Below are 10811 nucleotides of genomic sequence, written 5' to 3'. Positions count from 1 at the left end.
GCACTTTAGGAGGCCATGGTGGGAGGATCGCTTGAGCCCAGGAGCTCAAGGCTGCATTGAGCTATGATCATGCCACTGCACTCCAGCCTGGACAGAGCAAGACCCCATCTCTAGAAAAAACAAACAACTGGAAACATCCTCCACTAGAATGGTGGTCAGGAACATCTGTCTGCCTTGTTCCCTGATGTCTCTCCAGCACCTAGAACAGCACTCAGCACGAGGATGCACTCATTAGGGTTTTGTTGAATAAATGACTCCTTTGATACAGCAATTCCACTTCTAAGACTCTTTCCTAAAGAAATATTCACATACATGCACAGAGCTGTGTACACAATAACGAGAGGAGCAAAAACTGGGGAACGTTTGCAAATGTTTATTAACTGTCAATGACTGATAGAGGGGAATTGGATGAGGGGAGTACATGCTGAACAGGAAACGGAGTGAGGGGGGCTTGAGCAGGATGCATGGCAATGGAGAAAACAGATGGGAGATGCTTATAGTGGTACTTGGTGTGTGCGTGTGTGTGTGTGTGTGTGGTGTAAATGCAGAGGAGAAAATTGGAAATTAAACACTCAGACCTGACCTCAGTAGTCACATCTGAGGAGAAAGGAGGGTAGTTCTGTTCTATGGAGAGAATACCTGACTATACTTGTTTTCTGAGGTGGGTGCATGGATACACAAACGGAAAAATGCATTAAGTATATCTTGCTCATCAATGAAAATGCTAATATCTAACAGAATGGCACAATGCAAGAAAATACAACGGAAACGCTAACATCGAAGTCTTGGCACACTAAGAAAAATGACGCTCAACTTTTCACTGTTGTGAACACTCGCTTTCACTTCCTATACACCTGATGATGAGGGGTCCGCAGCCATGCCCATGTTCGTGAAAGGTCACCACGTTCTGCTTCTCATTGTGGGCATGTGTCATATCACCGACGCTGAGGCAAGAAGAGAGAAGGAAAGTAAGTGGCAGTGAGTTCCCACTGCCTGATAACTCAATCTCAACTCCTCCTGACCTGCAGACCCTGCACACTCCGATTCTGCCCTACCTCAGGACCTGCACATGCCTTCCACGGTTCCTCGAAGTGAACCATCTGCTCATGCCACGGTGACTTCCTCGCCTGGATTATCAAGTCCTAGGCTAGAGGAAGGTGTGGCTCGCGTATCAGGGCTGACCTGGGGTTTGGGATCCCACAGCATCCTGGGTAGGGAGCATCCCTGGATATACAGAGCAGGGAGTAGAAAGAGTATGGGAAATTGGCCAGGCGCGGTGGCTCACGCCTGTAAACCCAGCACTTTGGGAGGCCAAGGCAGGTGGATCACGAGGTCAGGAGTTTGAGATCAGCCTGACCAATATCTCTACCAAAAATACAAAAATTACACTGGCGTGGTGGTGCGCACCTGTAATCCCAGCTACTCAGGAGGCTGAGGCAGGACAATTGCTTGAACCTGAGAGGCACAAGTTGCAGTGAGCCAAGATTGCACCACTACACTCCAGCCTGGGCGACAGAGCAAGACTCTCTCTCAAAAAGAAAAAAAAAAAAATAGAAAGAAAAGAGCATGGGAAATCTCATCATTCAGCCTCAATGCTGTACCCTAGACAATTATGAGAAGGTAATGATTTGGGGAACAAGTGATAAGATGGGATACCGGTACCATAACAGAATAGCACATCTGCAGGGATGTGGGGGATGAGCCGAAGGTTCACTTACAGAGTTACTCGTCATCTTCCTCAGGGTCGCTGATCTCTTCATAAATCACCGGCTGCTTTCTCTCACGCAGTCTGTGGGTCCAGGTATGTTTCCCCCTTTTGGGTCCTATGATGGAGAAGAGTTGGAAGATGAGGGTTGGGTAGGTTGGAAAGTGTTAGGCTCTGTTTTCTCAAAAGGAGATGCCTCCCTGCTCCCACGTGCCCATGGGCCTTCTTTATCCAGGTTTTCACATTCTCTGGCTTAGAGAGGCTGAGACCTTAGACCCACACCAGTACACTGCAAATGCCAGTTAAAGTTTTAGCTTCTGGCTCCTTCCGTTGTCAAGTTTAGATTCCCAACATCTTCACTTACGGGAACATTCATGGATACCTCCTTTCATGCTGCACGTATTTGCTAAGGGCACACAGGCATACCTTGTTTTATGGCACATTGTTTTTACAGTGCTTTGCATATGCTGCAATTTTTTGGGGGGAATTCTCACCAATTTTACACTTTTCCATTATTATTATGTCTGTTATTGTGATCTGTCATCAGTGAACTTTGATATTATTATTGCAATTGTTTTGTTGTTCTTTAGTCTTTTAAAATAATTTTTGTTTTTTGTTTTTGTGGGTACACAGTACGTGTATCTTCTTATGGGGTACATGAGATGCTTTGATACAGGCATGAAATGCGTAATAATCACATCATGGAAAATAGGGTCTCCATGCCCTCAAACATTTATCCTTGTGTTACAAAAAATCCATTTACACTCTTTTAGTTTTTTAAAAAATGTACGATTAAGTTATTATTGACTATAGTCACCCTGTTCTGTGTAATTGTTTTGGGGGTATCAGGAACTGCACCCATAGAAGATGAGAAACTTAATCGACCAGTGTTGTGTGTGGTCTGACTGCTCCACCGATGAGCTGTTCCCCATCTCTCCTCCTTCTCTCGGGCCTCCCTATTTCCTGAGACACAGCAACACTGAAATTAGGACAGTGAACAACCCTAAAATGGTGGCTAATTATTCAAATGAAAGGAAGAGTCACATGTCTCTCACTTTAAATCAGAAGCTAGAAATGGCTAAGCTTAGTGGGGAAGGCGTGCTGAAAGCCAAGATAGGCTGAAAGCTCAGCCTCTTGCACCAAACAGCCAAGGTGTGCATGCAAAGGAAAAGTTTATGAAGGAAATAATAGTATATAATTCAAAGGAAAAGTTCTTGAAGGAAATAATAATACTAATACTCCAGTGAACGGAAGACAAAGAAAGCAAAACTGCCTTACTGCTTAAATAGAGACAGTTTGAGTGGTCAGGATAGAAGATGAAACCAGCCACAATATTCCCTTAAGCCAAAGTCTAATTCAGAGCAGCACCCAAACCCTCTTCAAGTCCATGAAAGCTGAGAGAGGTGAAGAAGCTGCAGGAGAAACGTGTGAAGCTAGAGGAGGGTGGTTTGTGAGGTTTAAGGAAAGAAGCTGTCTCCATAACATAAAAATGCAAGGTGAAGGAGCAAACCCTGATGGAGAAGCTGCAGCAACTTACCCAGAAGATCTAGCTAAGATCACTGATGAAGGTGGCTCCACTAAACAACAGATTTTCAATGTAAATAAACTAGCCTTCTATTGGAAGGAGATGCCATCTAGGACTTTCATAGCTAGAGTGGATTGACTCCAACTGTGAAAGAAGTTCTACTGTGGGTAAAATGCTATCCAATAGCGTCACATACTACAGAGAAATCCTTCAAGAAAGGGAGAGCTAATGGATGTGGCAAATTTCATTGTTGTGTTATTTTAAGAAACTGCCACAGCCACTCCACCCTTCAGCAACCAACACTTTGATCAGCCAGCAGCCATCAACACTGAGGCAAGACCCTCCACCAGCAAAAAGAGTGTGACTCACTGAAGGCTCAGAAGATTATTAGCATTTTAACAATGAATTATTTTAAAATTAAGGTATGTACATTTTAGACATAATGCTATTGCACACTTAGTAGACTGCAGTATAGTGTAAACATAATGTTTTTATGCACTGCAAAACCAAAAATAAAAAATGTGTGTGACTCACTTTATTGCAGTGGTCTGGAACCGAACCTGCAATATCTCTGAAGCACATCTGTATTGGGTATCAGGCATTGAGCTGAGTAAGACATGATTGCAGGTCATCACAGATAGAATTGATTGAGCACCTTTCATGTCATCAGGCCTTCTAGATTAAATGTAATGTTTCCAAACAACTTATGAACTATGATTCTTTATTTCCATCTTATGGACTAGGAACCTGGAGCTGAGGAAATTTGGAAGACTTGCCCCAAGTCACATGGTTTTTGTATGGGTGACAACTCCAGTCTGTGTCTCTGGAAGTCATGTCTAACATCTCATCTGGAGCTGGGCGAGTTCCTCAGCCCAGCCTGGACCCAGGCTTGTCTGGGATCCATGCCACACACCCAGTCCCCACAACTGAACATAGCCAGGGAAGCCAGAGGGGTTGTTCTCGAATTGTTTCCTCTTACCAGATGTCTTGTTAATCTTCTCAGAGCTACTTGGTTTTCCCGGGGGGCACGGCTGTTTCCCACAATTTCGTGGGCCAGATGCCTCTGCCACTTGCTTTGAATCATTTTCTTTCTCTGCTGGCTTCTTGGGCATGATCTTTATAATGTGAAGGTCACAGATAAACAGTATCAGTGACATTTCTATAGTGTTTTAGAGCTTACAAAGTGTCTTCACATGCATTACCTTAATCAATGTTCTCAACAACACTGGGAGAGTTACATAGGCCTATATTAGGAGAAACCTGGGAGGTTAGAAGGGAAAGGAATGGCCTAAATGAATGGGCTTTCCAGGGATAGAATGCTTATCTTCACAGTCTTTTAAGACTGACATTCTTGCAAACAGCAAAATCTCCATGTAATTGAGAGTGTCATATACAGAAGATTTGGAGAAGAATAGCATTCTAAGAATTCACAAGGTCTACAAAAGGAAGAGCTTCTATAAAATACAAGGGATCCCATATAAGCTTGTCGACAGCTGCTGGGAGAGTAAATGTAAAAACATAGAGAGGTGACAAAACACTGCTGGGAAAGATAGTGTGGGGAGATGAATACAGGGAAGGGAGAGAGAAAGAAATGGTTTGCTGAAATTAATCTAGGCAGCAAAGAAAGCAGTACCAGATATGACATATCACCCTACAGAGGCACCAACATTGAATGTGGAATTAAGTAAGGTGGTACCCATACCAATTTTGGTTACATTGGGATGTGTCACTGACCAACAGTCTTAACCTACTTTTTTTCCCTTTTTTTTTTCTTTTGACACGGAGTCTTGCTCTGTTGCTAGGCTTGAGTGCAGTGGCACGATCTTGGGTCACTGTAACCTCTGCCTCCCAGGTTCAAACAATTCTCCTGCCTCAGCGTCCAGAGTATCTGGGACTACAGGCAGGCTCTAACACGCGCCGCTAAGTTTTCTATCTTTAGTAGAGACGAGGTTTCACCAAGTTGGGCACATGGGTCTTGATATTTTCACCTCGTGATCCACCCACCTCAGCTTCTCAAAGTGCTGGGATCACAATCGTGAGCCACCGCGCCCGGCCCTTAAGCTACTTTTTATTCAGCTTCCTCACTTACAAAATAGTCAGCAACACATGTAAAATAGGCTAAGGGAAAGTGCTCTCTGAGCTTGTAAACACTGTTTAAATGTAGTAATAATAAAAAACTAATACTTTTCATGATCCCTCTTTGAATTCGGTCTCCACACTGGCAACCCAACTCCCAGATCCCTTTACCCTCTAAACCAGAGTTGAATCTGCACTTGTGGGATCACTCATTCAGGGGCCTCCGAGGGATCCCCTGGGCTGGGACTGGGGCTTCCCAGATGCCCCAGGTGCAGACAAGGCCCTCAAGGAGCTCACAGTAGGGAGGGGTCAACAGTCAAAGCGATTCCTAAGCCATGCAAGCGGCCCCGGCAACAGAGCAGAGGCCAGCTGGTCCTTCCTGTTGTGAGAGTGGGTGTCTCAACAGAAGCACCAGCAGGCCCTGTGGGGTAAAGCCCTAGTGAGCAACATCTGAACTTCATAAACAAATGCAAACGTGAACGAGTTTTAAATGGCTTGGAGTTCTGGATTAGACTACCCCTGCCACTGCGCCTCAGGAAAATTCTTTAATATCTCTGTACCGGATAGCCTCATTTTATTATTATGTTGCTGATAACCATGATCTAAAACATGGACTGTGATTCTTTACTTCCATTGCATGGACCAGGAATCTGGAGCTCAGAGAACTTAGAAGATTTGCGCCAAGTCACATGGCTTTTATATGGATGACAGCTGAAGTGTGTGACTCATTATTATTTGGAGATAATAACAGAAACAACGTCATAGAGATCTTCTTATGGATTAAAAGAAGTATTAAGGATCACAACTCTTAGTATTATCAAGCCGTCGATGCTACATCAGGTGTTGTGATAGACATGGGGAGAAGGAGGCAATGAGGGCATTTTTTATATTCTCCCACTCTTACCTGTATTCACATCCGTGGAGAGACAAAGGTTCTCTGGTCCTTTAGACTTGAGAGATACTCACCTTTGGGAAGATTCTCTGGAGCCTGCCGAAAGTCGTCTGAGGACGTTCAACTGAAAGAGAACACATCAGAATTTTAATTTGTTGGGAAAGATTTCCAAACTCTAGAGAGACTTCTGTCGCATGAGGGCATTCTGCAGCAGAGGGTTATGAGTCCACTCATTGTTGAGGAGTTATTTGAGATTTGCTTCTGAATTACGTTTAGTAATGGTTGGTTCACTTATCTGTGGCATCAGTTCAGAATTTTCCATCTCATAGTTTATCAGATGGGGGTTAAACCCCATCACAGTCTCATCTTATTCCATTACATATCTTTTACTTTCTCCCAGATAATTAAATTGATTTGTTGGGAAACTGAACTGTATCCACTCAAGATGTGCAACAACTAAAAATCACTGTACACTTCAAATGGGTGAAGTGCACATACCATAAGTACGTCAATTAAGCTGTTAAATGTGTGATGAACCATGGATGATTTCGTCCAGGGGCTCTGAAATATTTTCAGTATNTGATTTAGTCCAGTGGCTCTGAAATATTTTCAGTATAAAGACACTCCTTTAATGTCAAGAACTTGGCAGATACTCAAGCACTGGATTTTCAGACCTCTTATAGTGATTGTGGGAGATGGTAGAATCTGGCCTGTTTAGTTGGGGAGTAATAGGTCTATTGGAGACAGTTTGGACTTTCTGACCTTGTCTTATAACTGTGTTCTCAGAGCAGAAGAGCAAGTAAATACATATGTCCCCTTTATATTCCTGAAATGCACAAAGATCTCTACTCAAGAACCCGTCTGTTTGTCACCCTATATTATCTCTGCTCACTGAGAAGTGGGAAAGCTCTCTGTGTGTTGGATAAGGGATCACTCTTTCAAACTCTCTTCCAAGCTCAACACGGAGAATAGGGGTTGTTGCGGAATGTGAGGACTATTTGGTTTTGATAAAATATAGAGAAACAACAATCTTTATTACATAATGTGTTCATCACCCTCTCTTAAGATACTTATTCAATACCCACATGCTGTTAATGAAACAAACTCTGGAAGTTTTTGGCAGATCTAGTTTTAACATTTTCTTTTTTTCACTTCTAACATTTTCTTAAATGTCCTTTGATTCATTAACAGTGCTTAGGAAGAACAACATGTCCTTTAAAAAAGAAATATTTCAAACCCACAGAAAAGTATGGGGAATAAAATTGAGTCCAGTCGGGTCTCAACATTACCTCACGGTTATCTTAGATCTGATTTATTTATTCAGAATATTAGCAATAGTATAAACACTCCAGGAGTGGTAGCTCATGCCTGTAATCCCAGCACTTTGGGAGGCCGAGGCGGGTGGATCACCTGAGGTCATGTAGTTTGAGGCCAGACTGGCCAACATGGTGAAACCCTGTCTCTACCAAAAATGCAAAAATTAGCTGGATGTGGGGGTGGGTGCCTGTAATCCCAGCTACTTGGGAGGTTGAGGCAGGAGAATTGCTTGAACCTGAGAGGTGCAGGTTGCAGTGAGCTCAGATTTTGCTATTGCACTCCAGGCTGGGTGACAAGAGTGAAACTCAAAAACAAAACAACACAAAACAAACAAACAAACAAAAAAACCAAAAAACGCAAAACATACTATCAATAAGTCACAGCTGAAGCTGTCTGTGCAGCACTCACCAATCCATGCCCTCCCTCCCTCCTCCACTTACAGCCAGTCACCTTAATTTCATGGCTTTTTATTCACATTCATGTTTGTATACATTTACCATTTACTTATTATCCATAAAAATCTATTTTCTTGTTTTGCATGTTTTAGAATTTTATATGATTGGCCTCTGCAGTTAATTTTCTGTATGCAATTTCTTTTTTCACTCAGCCCTGAAGTGTATGAGGGAACAAATGTCTGAGGATCTTTCCCAGGTCGCTGAGCTGAAAAGCAACTGGGCTTGAGGAGACCCTTTCCAGCCCCTTCCCATCTACTCACCCTGATTCCCGCGGTTTCGATCATTATCAAAATCATTCCCGTGGAAGTCTGCAGCCGGTTCACTACACATGAAAGGTGGGAGGGTGACCTTGAAACCTAGAAAGAAGCAAAATGTTTATTCTTTAAGAGACAAGCTTAGGCCTGGCACAGTGGCTCATGTCTGTAGTACCAGCACTTTGGGAGGCTGAGGCTGGAGGATTGCTTGAGGCGAGGCACTCAACACGAACCTGGGCAACATAGAGAGACCTCCATATCTACAAAATATAAATAAAATTAGTTTGGCATGGTGGCACGTGCCTGTAGCCTCAGCTTTTCCACAAGCTGGGCAGGAGGATTGCTTAAGCTCAGGAGTTCGAGGCTGCAGTGAGCTATGATTGCACTACTACACTCTAGCCTAGGTGACAGAGTGAGACTGACTCATAAAAAAGAGAGAGAGAGAGAGAGAGAGAGAGAGAGAGAGAAGCCAAGAGACGGAAGGGAGGGTATGCGTGTTAGTTGAGGGGATGGAGGGATGCCACAGAGACAGCTGGGCTCATCAGAAAAGACGCCTAAGGGAGAGAAACGTGCAGGATACAGGTATGAGCTCCACTGTGGCCAGTCCCTGCCCTCAGCCCTGCAGGATACAGAAAAGCAGAACACCCAGAAGCTGCCTTGAGATTTTTCCCTACACAAAATGAAAATGTGGGGTACTTTCTGTAGCCTAAGAAGTAACCAAAGCAGGAAAAGGGATGCTCATGTGTCCCCAGACTTCTGTGTACCTAGAACTTTCTGTTACCTAGTTTAGTCATGACCTCATAGTTTATCTTCATATACACATAGATGATTTTCTCTGAGGCTTTCATCTTTTCCCACTCTTTCTTAGAGAAGTATTTGGCAATATCATCGAAGGCCTGGAAAAAAAAAAAGAAATTCTGGCAGTGACTCAGCTAGGGATGTCTGCCATTGAGCTGGAGCCGCTTCCTGTGTGCTGGATCTGGGAAGTGGGGATGATAATCCGTCCTGGTTGATGCCATGGCTAACTGAGACAACATCGGGGACCTACCCTAGCTTCTCCCCTGTCACTCAGTAGGGCTTTAATGCTGCTGGCTGACTCTCTTCCCACCTTCCAGAGTGGACTGAGAGTCACCAAATGAAGTGCAAGGTCACAGACTTGTCTCCAGGGATGCTAGGTGATGACAGAGCGAGGGTGGGGGGCTCCCAAGGGTCCAGATCTCCCCCGAGACCCTGCTCCTTGTCCCCAGTACCTCTGTCCTCTCCCCCTCAGAAACCTACTCACCCCACACTGTCCCCTGGGCCACTACTCTGCCCCCTCCAGGTCTCCTCACCTTTTGTATCTTCTCTGATATTTGAGCATCATTCCTGGGTCTCCTTGCAAAGGTGTTGTCTCCGTTCATGGCAGCGGGAGCAGTCTGACCTGCAAGAGAAACAGCCTGAGTCTTTTCAGCCACAGGACCTTTGGTGCTCTGGGCAGGGTGGTGTGTGCCTGTAGTCCCGGCGCCGAAGGAATGAATTGAGTGAGGTTTTTTTTTTTTTTTTTTTTTTTTTTTTTTTTGAGACAGGTTTTCGCTCTGTTGCTTAGGCGTGTTGTAGTGACACGACCCTGGCTCGCTGTAACCTCCACCTCCCGGGTTCAAGCGATCCACCACCTGTGGCCTCCAAAGTGCTGGGATTACAAGCGTGAGCCACCGCACTCCGCCTAAATTTCTTAAGTTACTACAGGGTTCCTAGGAAAAATACCATACCTGAAAAAGTTAGAAACTGACAGGAAGGAGTTGAGATGGCGACCTGCCTCATATAAACACATTATTAACGCTAGATAAGAAAGGCACCACGGGGGAGGGGATGGGTAGGAAGAACGGAAAGAGAAAATCAGCGCACGGCTTACCCTGATTGTGGAAGAATCAAAAGAGCAAATCAGAGCATGCGCACTCTGAACTTAAAGTAGCCAATCCAAGGGGATGCTTTCGGCGGGAAAATCAGAGTCTCCGCCCCGGTTTTGAGAAGGTTCTGTCCCTGGAGCCTGGACTGATAGACGCCAAATCAGCTTCGCTTGTTCCGCCTACTGTCCTGACTTCTAATTGGCCAGATGGAGTTCACTAACTGCCCTAATTGGTCCATCATCCTTGGGCAGTGACATTGCAGAATATTGTTGCCTCCTCCAGCCACACTTTGTGTGACAAAGTGGGTGATCCTCAGGTGCCATCAGGAGATTTTGATCTCTCTGAAGACCGTCGCTGGATCTTGGGTTAAACATCTGTATTCTAGTCTGAACCATGGGAAGAAAAAAATAGTCGATCTGTGATTTTTCTACTTGAAAGACACAATGTGTTCCAAACTAGCACATTAGCGGAGGTTTGCTGTACTTCGTCATGGCATTCATTCTTCAGTGGCTTCTACATCTGTTGGAACTAAAAAATCCGTCCAAGGCCCTCCAACCTCTGATTGCATTTTTGGAAGGGAATCTAAGTATGGTGCACACAATTACCATCCTTTACCTGTAGTCCTGGAGAGAGGAAAAGGTATTTACTTACGGGACGTGATTGTGGTATTGGTTACATCCGCCTTGGCCAATCCTCCCACC

At 44.4% G+C, this 10811-nt stretch overlaps 1 protein-coding gene across 2 annotated transcripts; it reads right to left on the bottom strand.

Annotated features, from left to right (window-relative positions):
- Positions 1–357: 357 nt before the first annotated feature.
- LOC108522062 (protein SSX4-like) lies at positions 358–10164 on the bottom strand. 2 transcript variants are annotated; one of them, XM_017862162.1, is made up of 8 exons: positions 10116–10164; positions 9556–9644; positions 9006–9120; positions 8231–8326; positions 6273–6322; positions 4210–4345; positions 1719–1823; positions 358–944 (listed from the first exon to the last, which is right to left on the bottom strand). In XM_017862162.1, the coding sequence occupies exons 2-7, from the start codon at positions 9622–9624 to the stop codon at positions 1723–1725; spliced, it is 567 nt and encodes a 188-aa protein (XP_017717651.1). In that variant the 5' UTR covers positions 9625–9644; positions 10116–10164; the 3' UTR covers positions 358–944; positions 1719–1722. The 2 variants fall into 2 exon arrangements, with proteins under 2 accessions (XP_017717651.1, XP_017717650.1); XM_017862161.1 differs by lacking the exon at positions 10116–10164 and adding an exon at positions 9273–9395 and having other exon boundaries at positions 359–944; positions 9556–9624.
- Positions 10165–10811: the final 647 nt, after the last annotated feature.

Source organism: Rhinopithecus bieti, unplaced genomic scaffold (genome assembly GCF_001698545.2).
Source record: "Rhinopithecus bieti isolate Rb0 unplaced genomic scaffold, ASM169854v2 scaffold_64294, whole genome shotgun sequence".
Taxonomy (NCBI): domain Eukaryota; kingdom Metazoa; phylum Chordata; class Mammalia; order Primates; family Cercopithecidae; genus Rhinopithecus; species Rhinopithecus bieti.
The sequence above is the reverse complement of the archived record's forward strand: the minus strand, read 5'-3'. Positions and strand labels throughout refer to the sequence as shown.

What these genes read in the sequence shown, in the direction of transcription:
- LOC108522062 (XM_017862161.1), bottom strand. Translation starts at nt 9,624, where the DNA reads ATGAACGGAGACAACACCTTTGCAAGGAGACCCAGGAATGATGCTCAA. An exon ending in TGAGGTCATGACTAAACTAG is followed by an intron (nt 8,327 to 9,005) that starts GTAACAGAAAGT and finishes GCTTCTTTCTAG; the next exon opens with GTTTCAAGGTCACCCTCCCA. An exon ending in TCGAAACCGCGGGAATCAGG is followed by an intron (nt 6,323 to 8,230) that starts GTGAGTAGATGG and finishes GTTCTCTTTCAG; the next exon opens with TTGAACGTCCTCAGACGACT.